The following is a 14375-nucleotide window of genomic DNA, read 5'->3' as shown; positions in this document are numbered from 1 at the left end:
ATAGTATTGAAGGAAGTTACCACCTGTAATTTGAAATTCTTGGAATAAGCTTTGACATGTGATGTAGGAGGTAAATTCCCCTTTGTTTCCATGTGCTGTGGTAAAGGTGCAGGGAGGCCAGGCAGAAGTCTCAAAAATGATATCCATCCATCCATCCCATCCATCCATTTTCTGAGCCGCTTCTCCTCACTAGGGTCGCGGGCGTGCTGGAGCCTATCCCAGTTATCATCGGGCAGGAGGCGGGGTACACCCTGAACTGGTTGCCAGCCATGACATTGAACTGACAAGGACTGAAAGCAACCAGTGTACTAAATACACACAAATTGACAAGACAACGAGTAACACCTGGACAACACATGAGTGGCTGGAGGGAGCTGATTGGTCGACACAAGGTAGATGATAATCCATAATAGTCCATAATAGTCCAGATGGTTCTTTTCCTCTTTTGCCCGGAGTGCACGACGTCCACAATTTCCAAAAACAATTTGAAATGTGGACTCGTCGGACCACAGAACACATTTCCACTTTGCATCTGTCCATCTTAGATGAGCTCGGGCCCAGAGAAACCGGCGGCGTTTCTGGGTGTTGTTGATAAATGGCTTTTGCTTTGTTTCAACTTGCACTTATGGATGTAGCGCTGAATTGTATTTACTGACATTGGTTTTCTGAAGTGTTCCTGAGCCCATGTGGTGATATCCTTTACACATTGATGTCGGTTTTTGATGCCGTGCCGACTTTGGGATCGAAGGTCATGTGTATTCAATGTTGGTTTTCGGCCTTTCTCCAGATTCTCTGAACCTTTTGATGATATTATGGCCCGCAGATGATGAAATCCCTAAACTCGTTGCAATTGTACGTTGAGGAACATTGTCCTTAAACTTTTCTCACGCCCTTGTTCACAAAGAGGTGAACCTCGCCCCATCTTTGCTTGTGAATGACTGAGCAATTCAGGGAAGCTCCTTTTATACCCAATCATGACACCCACCTGTTCCCAATTAGCCTGTTCACCTGTGGGATGTTCCAAACAGGTGTTTGATGAGCATTTCTCAACTTTCTCAGTCTTTTTTGCCACTTGTCCGAGCTTTTTTGGAACGCGTTGCAGCCATAAAATTCTAAGTTAATGATTATTTGCTAAAAACAATCAAGTTTATCAGTTCGAACATGAAATATCTTGTCTTTGTAGTGTATTCAATTAAATATAGGTTGAACATGATTTGCAAATAATTGTATTCTGTTTTTATTTATGTTTACCACAACGTCCCAACTTCATGAGAATTGGAGTTGTACATCTGCATCTGTTAGAATGGAGATGTGAAACATGGGTATTAGTGTGCACATGACATTTGAGACGCCTGTCAGTAAGAGCTCTATATTTAGCTGGTAAAGAGACGAGGTGACTCGGTGTGACTACAACACACACACACACCACTGGACCTTATGCTTTTTCATCAGCTGGATGATCCTTTTTGTCTGTTCTATACCACTCACAGGAGGAGGATTGCCAAGTAGGCACGACAGATCAAAGTGATTTAAAGAATGCCTGTGCTGCTTGGGTCTGTCATCTGTTTCCTAATGAGAATAGAGGAAACCATGTGCCAGTCAGAGGTACCAGAGGCCAGACGTGGTTGAAGCAGTCCTGACCCACTGGTGAGAGAGGCCTTCCTGATGGCCCATGATTACATAGACTATGTGATCACAGACAGCACAACGGGTCCTGCCCCCACTGCAGCCCACTAGGGATGTGCTCCTTACATGCTATGACATCTTCAGACGCTGGCCACGTGTCTTCCAAGATGTGACAGAGAATACCGCATCCCCTACACTCATGAGGATCCTTGATAAACACTTCTTCCCCACTGTCCCTGGGGGTGCGACGCCGGGACCTGGCACAGAGCGCAGAATTGTCAGTCTATACTCTAGCTGGCCAGATGGCCTTGCATTGCCATGAAAATGGCATGGTGGTGGTTATGCCTCAGCTGAAGGAGTGTGTGGGTGCTTATGTAGAGAGGGTCATTTGCCCTGAGATCAGAGAAAGGGGAGGATGCATATGTATTCCCAATCTGGATATATTCTCACTCATAGAGCACATTGACAGCATGTGATCATACGTTGCGGTCCAGTGTTTGAACATGGACTGTTTCCATTATTTGTTTCCTGTAATAACACCTCCAGCAGATTTGAAACGACACAACCGAGATGTGATTGAACTGAAAACTTTACTTTGAGTAGTCAGTTCGATTAAAAAAATACATATTTATATTTTAGGAATTCGGTACTTTAATTGTCCGGGGCCTAATGGAATTTGGACAATTGAGGTCATTGTAAACAATTCTGAAGTGGTGAACTTCAAAAAAAAAAAAAAAAAAAAGTCATGATCACCCAAGGCACTACAAGAGGAGATGACACAATGCCGATTAAGTCTATCAGCTCCTCTAACATCTTACTGTATTTTTCAGTATTTTATCTTTTATATTTCATGTCGATTAGCGATATTCCCGTGCTACGGGAATGAGGTGCCGGAAATGACAGACCGGAAATAATGCATTTTACCTAGCAATAGCGGCCTACGGCCCCTTGTCTCCTGTTTGTAAAAAGCTAACTAAACATTATTTTTGCATTACTGTAGCAGAAAATAATCATAGATTAATTACCTCTTTGAAAGAATCCATCTTTTTTCCACACCTGCTGTACTTCAAAACTGAATAAAAATGTACAATCACACCGTTGTGGGGGCGGGGGCTTGGTAAGGCCTACTTCATATCAAAGGGACGGCTCTGTTGTCATGCAGAATTCCAGCACAGGGCCGACTGAGCCGCTACTAAACGGCCAATTTGCAGTGGAGCCATCCAATTTGCCATCACGTCACTCCGTGCGGCGGGTTGTAGGCATAGCTTCATAGCTAATTGCACGCTGTAGTAGGAGAAATGGGCCAAGTTATTTACACTAACTCGCAATTGTAATGGATAGCCACCGATGAAATGACGGCACCCAGTACTAACGGTATACAGTATAGTGGCGGAGGGCCAACTCAGGGCCAGAATGTACACCCAAGCCCAAGTGGGTACTTGTGATTGTTTTTAACCCCGCCCAACAAAGGCCATACAAATGAGATGGTGAAAAAGTTTAACACTGTAGCTCAACAATTCAACACTAAACTGTTAAGTGTTAAAAAATTTGCAAAGACTGATCTTCAAACATACAGTGGAACCTCAGTTTACGAATTTCATTTTTTTCCATGACTCCATTCTCAAACCGAGGTACATATAAAGTTGTTTCCAATTGAAATGAATGAAAAGGCAATTTTGGTTAAAAATAAATACTACGCAATATAGAAATAGGTGAGAACACAATTTATGATAATGAAATAACAGTGGGTTCGCAAGCAAATCACTGGCTTACCCTTTTCAGGTACAGTAATGTTTACATTCACTGTGGTTACTGCTAGCCCAAATGGCCACCACCTTCCACAATGCAGTGTAGCTTGTGTGTTGCACTGTGGGATGTGTGGTGAGCACTTTAGGTAAAAACAATAAGGCCTACCTGAAACACTGAGCCAATGATGTTTATATGGCGCAAGAAAAAGCACAGTTCTGAAGCCTTCCGCTGTGCCAACAACGTTCGTAAAACAAAAATAACCAAAATAGTATATAACCTAAGATAATTTTATTTGGAAAAATTGTTCATGCAACACAGCGGGCGACCGGTTAGAACATCTGCCTCACAATTCTGAGGACCCGGGTTTAAATTCGACCTTGGCCTGTATGGAGTTTGCATGTTCTCCCTGTACTCCAGTTTCCTCCCACATTCTAAAAACATGCATGATAGGTTAATTGAAGACTCTAAAGTTGCCCGTAGAATGTGAGTGAATGGTTGTTTGTCTGTGTGTGCCCTGCGATTGGCTGGCAACCAGTTCAGGGTGTGCCCTGCCTCACGCCCAAACTTAGCTCGGATAGGCTACAGCACGGCCACGACCCTCGTGAGGATAAGCTGTATGGAAAATAGATAGCTGTATGGAAATTGCTCATTAACCAAATCATTCATAAACCAGGTCATTTCTAAAACAAACCTTGGTTTACAAATGACCTGTGATCTGTAAGTATTTAGAAACAAATCACGAAAATTACTTGACACATTGTTTCATCTGCCAGAAGAAAACTGATTACAGAACATGGGGGAGATCTTTTAGATGTTGTCTCACCTCTATTTCGGGTTTCCTGTGCATGAAGTTTACCAGTGGTTTGCACCTTCATGTAAACCCAGGAAAACCTCCAGTGATGTCCAGTGACTGCATATTTCAAGCACCCAATGACTGCAAGTGATTTCCATCAAAGTACAAAATATTATGGTTATTTTGAACAATTACAACCCAATTCCCATGAAGTTGGGACAATGTGTTAAACATAAATAAAAACAGAAAACAATGATTTGCAAATCATGTTCAACCTATATTTAATTGAATACACTACAAAGACAAGATATTTAATGTTCAAACTGATAAACTTGATTGTTTTTAGCAAATAATCATTAACTTAGAATTCTATGGCTGCAACACGTTCCAAAAAAGCTGGGACAGGGTCATGTTTACCACTGTGTTACATCACCTTTGCTTTTAACAACATTCAATAAATGTTTGGGAACTGAGGACACTAATTGTTGAAGCTTTGTAGGTGGAATTCTTTCCCATTCTTGCTTGATGTACAGCTTAAGCTGTTCAACAGTGCGGGGTCTCCGTTGTCGTATTTTACGCTTCATAATGCGCCACACATTTTCAGTGGAAGACAGGTCTGGACTGCAGGCAGGCCAGTCGAGTACCCGCACTCTTTTACTATGAAGTCACGCTGTTGTAATAGGTGAAGATTATGGTTTGGCGTTGTCTTGCTGAAATTAGCCGGGACGTCCATGAAAAAGACGTCGCTTGGATGGCAGGATGTGTTTCTCCAAAACCTTTATGTACCTTTCAGCCTTAATGATGCCTTCACAGATGTGTAAGTTACCCATGCCATTGGCAGTAACACACCCCCATACCATCACAGATGCTGGCTTTTGAACTTTGCGTCCATAACAGTCCGGATGGTTCTTTTCCTCTTGACGTTGATGTCGGTTTTTGATGCAGTGCCGCCTGAGGGATCGAAGGTCACGGTCATTCAATGTTGGTTACATGCAGTGATTGCTCCAGATTCTCTGAACCCTTTGATGATATTATGGACCGTAGATGATGAAATTCCTAAATTCCTTGCAATTGTACGTTGAGTAACATTGTCCTTAAACTGTTCGACTATTTTCTCACATACTTGTTCACAAAGAGGTGAACCTCGCCCCATCTTTGATTGTGAATGACTGAGCAATTCAGGGAAGCTCCTTTTATACCCAATCATGACACCCACCTGTTCCCAATTAGCCTGTTCACCTGTGGGATGTTCCAAACAGGTGTTTGATGAGCATTCCCCAACTTTCTCAGTCTTTTTTGCCACTTGTCCGAGCTTTTTTGGAACGTGTTGCAGCCATAGAATTCTAAGTTAATGATTATTTGCTAAAAACAATAAGGTTTATCAGTTTGAACATTAAATCTTTTATTTGAAGTGTATTCAATTAAATATAGGTTGAACATGATTTGCAAATCATTGTATTCAGTTTTTATTTTTGTTTAACACAACGTACCAAATTCATTGGAATCAGGGTTTATTTATTTCTGTAAATAAAGCCTAAACATCTACACTTCAAACCCATCCATATTGCTTCTTTTCAAATTCATTGCAGTTGTTTATAAAGGCAGCATATCTAAAACCTCTGCCACTGTCCAAAATGCAATTTCTGGTCCTGAGAAGAACAAAAGTCACAGAATTTTAGCACAGTATAGCAAAATATTTAATAATGTAAATTGAGGTCATTTCAAAGTTTTAAAAAAAGTCTCCAAATGACAAATTTTCCATCCATTTTCTTTAGTGCTTATCCTCACTGGGGTTGCGGGCTGCTGGAGCCTATGCCAGCCATCTTCGGGGGGGAGGCGGAGTACACCCTGAACCAGTCGCAGGCCAATCGCAGGGCAAATAGAAACAAACCACACTCACATCGACGGGCAATTTACTAGTTTTCTCAACCAGCCTACCACGCATGTTTTTGGGATGTGGGGGGAAACCGGAGGCCCGGAGAAAACCCACCCAGGCACTGGGAGAACATGCAAACTCCACACAGGCGGGGCCGGGATTTGAACCCTGGTCCCCAGAACTGAGAGGTAGATATGCTAACCAGTAGTCCACCATTTCAGCTGACACATTTTTATTATAGTCAAATATTTAAGTATGCTTGACAAATTGGAGAGAGAGAGAGAGAGAGAAAAAAAACTATTACCTTCATTTTACAATCATTTTCTGCCAGGATGGTTTTGTGTCACGATTAGGGGGCAACCCGAACCTGGAGGCTCAGGTGAAGGAAGTGTGCTGCTGCACCCTGCTGGCTTCAGCCTCAAGCGTCCGCAGCTACGGCTTGTGGAAATTTGTTTTAGCCAACATTGCCAGCTAGTGACCATAGCCAGAATTACAATGGCCAAGCATTTGTTTTTACTGCGTGGGTTTTCTCGGGGTAGTCCGGTTTCCTCCCACATCCCAAAAACATGTGCGGTAGGTTAACTGAAAAAAATTAATTGCCCATTGTTGTGAATGTCCACGCGAATGGTTGCCTGTATGTGCCCTGCAATTGGTTGGCGACCAGTTCAGGGTGTACAGTTCAGGGTGTACCCCTCCTCTCACCCAGTTAAATGGCATAGGCTCCAGGACACCTGCGATAAACTATGTAAAAAAAAATGGGGTTTTATTAGATTTGAGTAGCTCTACCTCCTCAATTGTATTGTCAGTATATTTCAAGCTCATTTGGTCGTTTTAATATTGATGAATAAACGCATTGTCAACGTTACTGTGAATTTGCTGATTGTGTATGAAAAATAATGACCTGAGAATCATGGCTTTAAACTCCATATTTTACTCATTTGTTTTAATTGAAAAACATTGGTCGCAGTTACAAACCCATTCCAAATATACAAAATGTTCATTTTATGGAAAAGCTGACCATCTCTGAAGGTACGCCATATACAGTCAATTTTTGTTTCAAAAATAAACACTCAAATCAACTTTCACTATGAACTAAACTTCGTGAACTGACACTTGTGAACACTGAAACCTGGAAGGATTGGAACGTATTTCACGTTGAATAACGAACGGCTGGGGGGGGAAAGAAAAAAGGTTAAGCCATATCTTCCTCATCATCTTCACCAAATTCTCCATCATCCTCAGCTGTGGCATCCTGGTACTGCTGGTACTCTGACACCAGGTCATTCATGTTGCTCTCTGCCTCAGTGAACTCCATCTCATCCATGCCCTCGCCAGTGTACCAGTGGAGGAAAGCTTTGCGCCTGAACATGGCTGTAAACTGCTCTGAGATGCGCTTGAATAGCTCTTGGATGGCTGTGCTGTTGCCAATGAAGGTGGCAGCCATCTTGAGTCCCCGAGGAGCAATGTCACACACTGCAGTCTTGACGTTGTTGGGGATCCATTCCACAAAGTAGCTGCTGTTCTTATTCTGCACGTTGAGCATCTGCTCATCCACCTCCTTCATGGACATGCGGCCACGGAAGATGGCGGCCACGGTCAGGTAGCGCCCTTGGCGTGGGTCACAGGCAGCCATCATGTTTTTGGCATCAAACATCTGCTGAGTGAGCTCGGGTACCGTAAGGGACCTGTACTGCTGGCTGCCTCTGCTTGTGAGGGGAGCGAAGCCTGGCATGAAGAAGTGCAGACGGGGGAAGGGCACCATGTTGACGGCCAGTTTCCGCAGGTCAGCGTTGAGCTGTCCGGGGAACCTGAGGCAAGTGGTGACACCGCTCATAGTGGCCGAGACCAGGTGGTTGAGGTCACCATAGGAGGGAGTGGTGAGCTTAAGGGTGCGGAAGCAGATATCGTACAACGCCTCGTTGTCAATGCAATAGGTCTCGTCTGTGTTCTCTACCAGCTGGTGGACCGACAGTGTTGCGTTGTAGGGCTCAACAACTGTGTCGGATACTTTTGGAGAGGGCACCACGCTGAAGGTGTTCATGATGCGGTCTGGGTATTCTTCACGGATTTTGCTGATGAGCAGAGTGCCCATTCCGGAGCCAGTACCGCCACCCAGAGAGTGTGTGAGCTGGAAACCCTGGAGGCAGTCACAGCTCTCTGCCTCCTTCCTCACCACATCTAAGACAGAGTCCACCAGCTCCGCACCTTCTGTGTAATGACCCTTAGCCCAGTTGTTACCAGCGCCACTCTGGCCTGTAAGAAAGATCAAGAAGGAGCTCCTCAACACTACATTAACTGACACCAGTAATACTGCATGAAGCAATCTCAAACAAAATGAAATGAGTAAACTGTTACATTTAAAATTTTCTCTGATGTAAAAATAGAATTTAATCAAAACCACTCACCAAAGACAAAGTTGTCTGGTCGAAAGATCTGACCAAAAGGTCCAGACCGCACAGAGTCCATTGTGCCTGGCTCCAGATCCACCAATACAGCACGGGGAACATATTTACCACCTAAGAGAGCAGTATAACAGGTGAATAGATATTGCGGCATGTTATTACCACAAGCTACTTCAAATATAAGTTTACATACATTATATGAAAAGACACCCCCCCCCCCACACACACATACATTCGGACACGAAATCAGACTAAACTTACTGTTTTCAGTCAATTAGTATTACCAAAAATACGCTAATTGTCTTTTTTTTAATTTTTATAAATACAATTATTCCATTACTTTCTTCAAGTCAGAGGTTTACATACAGTAAGATTACTATGCCTTCAAACAATTTGAGAAAACCCAGATGTCATGTCTTCAGAAGCTTCTTATAGGTTTATTGACAACATTTGAGTTACACACACTTGTAGATATATTTGGAGGCACACCTGAAACAAACTGATTCTTTGTGTAACATCATGGGACAGTAAAAATAAATAAATAAAATAAATTTAAAATCACATCAAGAAGAGACGTGGACTTGCACACGTCTGGTTAATCCTGGGGTGCAATTTCCAGATGCCTGAACGTGCCACCTTCATCTGTTCAAAAATTTATATGCAACTATAAACACCATGGGAATGTCCATCCATCATACCGCTGAGGAAGGAGACGGGTTCTGCGTCCCAGAGATGAACGCGCTTTGCTCCAAAAATGTGCATATCAACCCAAGAACAAAAGCAAAAGACCTTGTGACGATGCCGGCTGAAGCTGGCAAGTGTCATTATCCACACTAAAACGGGTACTGTACAGACATGGGCTGAATGACTACTCTGTCAGGAAGAAGCCACCATCACAAGTGTGAAACATCGGGGCGGCAATATCATGCGGGGTTGCTTATCTTAAGGAGGGACTGGTACACTTCACAAAATAGATGGAATCATGAGGAAAGAACATTATGTAGAAATACTGAAGCAACATCTCAGGACATCAATAAGTTATAGCTTGGCTGCAAATGGGTCTTCCTAATTGACAAGGACCTGAAGCATACTTCCAAACTGGTTACAAAGTGACTTAAGGATAACAAAATCAATTATTTGGAGTAGTCATCACAAAGCTGTGATCTCAAACCTATTGAATATTTATGGGCAGACCTGAAAAGGTATGTGCAACCAAAAAAAAAATTGGCTCAGTTACACCAGTTCTGTCAGGAGGAATGGGGCAAATGGGGACCCCGCAGAGAATTTTTTTTTTTTAACAAATTAAGCAATATGGAAGACTGAAGAGTACATACAAAATACAAAATTTTCTTCATGCAGAAAAACATGCATTTACACCGCTCAAGTACATGTTGATGTACAAATGTAAGATTAAAATTAAATTTGCCTGATTTCTTTGCTTTTTGTTTTGGCCTCTAACTTGAGCCAGGCTCATCTCCACCTGCGCCTAATCCCTGCTTCAAACTGTGCCACATGAATGGCATCCTCCTCTTTTGCACTCACATTCTGGAAAACAATTGACTAAACCATTGTATAACTTCATTTTTCACTATTACCAATTTCAAAGGCTAATCCCAAAACCACCATCCAGGAAAATATTAAGTACAGTATTTTTCCGTTTCTACTGGCCATTTCTGAATTTGAAGTTAGTTCATTCTGTGTTGTGACATAATCCCTAACATCGCTCCGTCGCTTAATACATTTAACATAAAATAATTAGAAAACGCACTTACAATTATCTAATTAGTTTTATCAGTTTATTTTTGAAAGGGGACGATGCAATTTCATAAAACACATGAAGTACACATGGTTAAAAAAGCCAGAAGGCTAGTTTTCATCTGTAGTCCCCTGGCCATGATGTAAAAAAGCAGTAAAATACATCTACAAGACAATATAATACAGGATACATAATCAAACTATACTATTAAGAGAGAATAAAACCATAATTTTTTTGATCATAACAAAAAGACAACATAACATACTTGTCTTTTAGTGTTGGCAGCTATAGGTGTTAACTAGCCACATTTTCAGTTTTTTTGTGAAGGCCTTGTATGTTGTAAGCAGTTTAACCTCCTCAGGTACTGAGCTCCACTCACCAGCGCTCCTCACTGACCAGGCTGACTTACTGAAAGTGCTCCTGCGCAGAGGAATGAGACAGTCACCTCTGACAGAGCCTCGAGTGACACGCTCAGAGCTGTTTCTTTGGCTGATGAACTCAGCCAGAGGAGCTGGGGCCAAATCATGCAGTACTTTATAAATCAAATTTAAATCTGCAAATATGTGAAGACTGTCCCAGTTTAAAAAAACATTTTTTTAAAATTGCAGTGATGATAGTGCCTTGGTTTTTTATCCATCACTTTAATTACTTGTTTGTACAAAACTTCCAATGTTTTTTTTGCATTCAGACCAGCCTGGGACCAACTGGTTATACAATAGTTAAAGTGACTTAATATGTACAAGCAGATCAGCGCTTGTCGCCAATGTTACTTGCGCTTCGCGGTTCCGCTGGGACCACAACCAGACCCACGACCCGCAGCACCTCAACGCGAAAATACAAAAGACCAGCGCAACAAATAACACACTGCCTGATCTGATGAGCAAAAATGTTGCTTAAACGCAAGAGTAGCAATAAAGTATGTCCGCTCCAAAGGTGGGGAGCGTAGCCAAATATCGTACTCAAGTAAGAGTACTGTTACTTGACAATAATGTGACAAGTAAAAGTAGTCCTCCAAAAAAACATGAACAACATGAACAATAAAATAAAAACAATTGTGAATGTGCAAATTCTGATGATGTGCGTGCGTGCGTGTATATATGCACCGCCAAAACATCATCAATTCATTGCAAGGTGTTTTCTAAAGTTATACGTGGGGTAAAATATCCACAGTTGGGCAGAGTGCGCCATACAAATACTACATGAAAGCTGTTGTTATTGTTCATCTATATGTAAACACGACGAGTAGCGCGCCGTTGCCTTCATGGTAACGACAACCTTCTCAAAATGGTGGCCACGTAGCCACGCCGGTAAGCCGGGCTGTCTTATCTAGTGTTAATACAGATTCCCCGGAAGCCCAATAGAAGATGCTGTGTGAGGTCATGTGACTGCCGTTTGATTGGTGAACTAGACTTGAACGTCATTAGCGCTTAAATTGGATTGGCGCAAATAGCACCCAATACAGAAGTCAAAGTCTCGCGCACAAAATAGTTGATCAATAAAAGTAGTGAGCGACATTTAGATCATTATAACAGAGTAAAAATACAGTTACTTCTTAACAGCAGAAGGGGCGGAAGTGTTTTTAAGCTGGCCTCGTCAACTCCTGTGACTTAGCCAAAGCAGGTCCCGAGCACACAGGCGGAACCTCAGGCCGATGCCCTTGCATGTTAGTCCGTAATATTCAGAAATTACATGAGTGTGTGGATGGTGGCTGTGTGGAAAGGATCTAGCTGCCAGCGTACCAAAGTCTATGACGACAGAGACCCAAGAAAACGTATCGGATCTATACGATTCACGTAAATGGCCTATTTTGAGTTCAAAACTGCAAATTGCACTGGAAGGCGACTGATGTGCATGGATGAAAAATGTATTAAGCCCAACAGAAGCAAAATTAGTTGATAATCATGTATGAAAACAGAAAAGATTGATAAACATTTATGAAAGAACAAATTACCTTTTATTATATGGAGTTAATAATAATACTAAATGATACTGATCTATGTGAAGAAATAGATCATGTTAAATATTTCTCCCAACGATCAACAATGATTTAACAAGTAAAAAATATCAACGTGCAACACTATAATTGTTTTCTAGTGTTTACATTTTTAAATGGTCACTTCAACAACATTCCTCTGAGACAATCACTGGTGGGCTATTTTTAGAACAGGCCCACTGGCTACACATGTGATCCTCGGGGGCCATCTGGGGCACGCAGGTATCATGTTGGTGACCCGGTCTAAAGGCCTCTTTATACTCCCGCGCTCTCGCTGCCGACAACACCCGCATTACATCACGTGACCGACGAATTGGCCCGTGCGGCCCCTCATGGCAAAAATTGTTGCTGCGCGTAGAATGCCGCGGCGATCCTCTCGTGATTGGTCCGTTTTAGTCACGTGCTGTGATGATGTAATCAGCGTTCCTCCCGGTTCCACATAGCACCTACGCCGCTGCCTTCCCGATCGATTTTGGCAGCATTGTTTCGTCTGCCACTCGGGGAGTCCCTTCTTTGATTAGCTGACAAGTTTCAGCTAAAACTATCACGCAAAAGCTCATACAGGCCAAAATTCCAAGATGTTCTCCAAGTCAAATCCTAAAAATTACAGTGATGTTTCAAACTGCATCGCCCTAAAAACTCGACTTAGATAGCGAAAATAAAGCATTATTCGTGAGAAGAGCAGTGTTGGCAGTAGAATAGGTCATATCCGTTAGTCAATTGTTTTTTGGTGAATTTATTTGTTATGGAAGATTTTAGAGCCATTTGAAGTGCTCATTCCTTCCTTTTCAGAAAACTCTACCAAGGTGGTGGCCACTTGTCACGTTGCTACTTAGTGTACGTAAAGGTCTGGTTTCCACTGTGTATTCGATTTTACCTGAAGCTTCATTGTAGTAGACGTTGATCCTGTCCAACTGCAGGTCACTGTCACCATGGTATGTCCCAGTCGGGTCAATGCCATGCTCGTCACTGATGACCTCCCAAAACTAAAGACAAACAAGAAATGTACATAGTTGGGAAACGTGTCAAACTGTCGCAAAACAATGTTCCGATACCCTGGCATGGATACAATTATTGTGAGAAGATATGAGGGGGGGGGGGGAAGCCTGCATCGCCACTTCCCAATCTGCTCTGTATTTGTGAGTTATTTCACTTTTTTTTTTAAAGAAACATGTTAAGATGCCTTACTTTTATACTGAATTACCCCAAATATCGTAAAATTTAAACGAGCCACTTGCCACAATGGCGTTAGCTTCAAAGTTAACTACCCTTCATAATACAAGGGACTGAGTTTAGAAACGAATCAAAGCCATCAAACGTAATGAACGGCATGTCTCATGACATGTCACGCGCCTTACTGTTTGACAAAGGCCAGGTCATTTTGCTAATAAACTCATCCAATGACCTATTACAAGTTTGGCTACATTAATGCTGTGAAAATGGAGTTAATATTGATACCCCAAGTTGGCTTTTTCCAGGGCACCTGGAGAACAAACGTATGGATTCGCTTCCCATCGATGAACGATCCTGACTGATCGACTTACTTTTCAAATCAAAAGTCAGCCTTATCCAAATGTAAATTCAACCAAAGTTTGTGATGGAAAAGACATGAATAATCGTCAGACATTGTTTTCAAGAACGCTGCCCGGAATAAGGAACCAAATATAGCACAATATAAAACCTCCACAATAGAAAAAAGATATTGACTGACCTTAGCACCAATCTGGTTTCCACACTGACCAGCCTGAAGATGCACAATTTCTCTCATTTTCTGGCGCGTCGAATAAAACGTGTCTCAAAACGTTCGAAGTAATACGAAACGCAAGCGTACGATGGTTGAAATGTGTGATCTGTGCGTGAGTTTATTTCTACGGGGATACCACGCCCCTTTATTCTCAAACCTACTCGGTTATTGGTTCTTCTTCTTCTTCTTCTTCTTCTTCTTCTTCTTCTTCTTCTTCTTCTTCTTCTTCTTCTTCTTCTTCTTCTTCTTCTTCTTCTTCTTCTTCTTCTTCTTCTTCTTCTTCTTCTTCTTCTTCTTCTTTTTCTTTTTCTTCTTCTTCTTCTTCTTCTTCTTCTTCTTCTCTTCTTCTCTTCTCTTCTTCTTCTCCTTTTTTTTCTTTTTTTCTTTTATACATTAACGACAAATTAGTACTGTACATACAGAACAATACAGTGTA

General features: G+C 42.0%; 2 protein-coding genes across 2 annotated transcripts; one reads left to right on the top strand and one right to left on the bottom strand.

Annotated features, from left to right (window-relative positions):
• The first annotated feature begins 1590 nt into the window (after positions 1-1590).
• On the top strand, positions 1591-6519 carry bcl2l16 (BCL2 like 16). Its single transcript, XM_061766586.1, is given in 4 exon segments — positions 1591-1730; positions 1732-1870; positions 1872-2044; positions 6375-6519. Coding segments are annotated over 4 exon segments (597 nt in total).
• Positions 6520-6955: 436 nt separating this feature from the next.
• LOC133474587 (tubulin beta-1 chain-like) lies at positions 6956-14076 on the bottom strand. The gene is made up of 4 exons (XM_061766361.1): positions 13907-14076; positions 13073-13181; positions 8450-8560; positions 6956-8297 (listed from the first exon to the last, which is right to left on the bottom strand). Exons 1-4 carry the CDS (start codon positions 13961-13963, stop codon positions 7237-7239), a joined length of 1338 nt encoding a protein of 445 aa, XP_061622345.1. The 5' UTR covers positions 13964-14076; the 3' UTR covers positions 6956-7236.
• Positions 14077-14375: the final 299 nt, after the last annotated feature.

The sequence above is a fragment of the Phyllopteryx taeniolatus genome, chromosome 3, assembly GCF_024500385.1.
Source record: "Phyllopteryx taeniolatus isolate TA_2022b chromosome 3, UOR_Ptae_1.2, whole genome shotgun sequence".
In the NCBI taxonomy this organism is placed as follows: domain Eukaryota; kingdom Metazoa; phylum Chordata; class Actinopteri; order Syngnathiformes; family Syngnathidae; genus Phyllopteryx; species Phyllopteryx taeniolatus.
Note: the sequence above shows the minus strand (reverse complement) of the source record. Positions and strands in the feature narration are given on the sequence as shown.

Bases quoted from the DNA above. Each gene is read 5' to 3' on its own strand.
- LOC133474587 (XM_061766361.1), bottom strand. From the start codon at position 13,963: ATGAGAGAAATTGTGCATCTTCAGGCTGGTCAGTGTGGAAACCAGATT. The intron at 13,182-13,906 runs GTCAGTCAATAT...GTTTGTCTTTAG, and splicing joins GAAACCAGATTGGTGCTAAG to TTTTGGGAGGTCATCAGTGA. The intron at 8,561-13,072 runs GTAAAATCGAAT...CTGCTCTCTTAG, and splicing joins CTACTACAATGAAGCTTCAG to GTGGTAAATATGTTCCCCGT.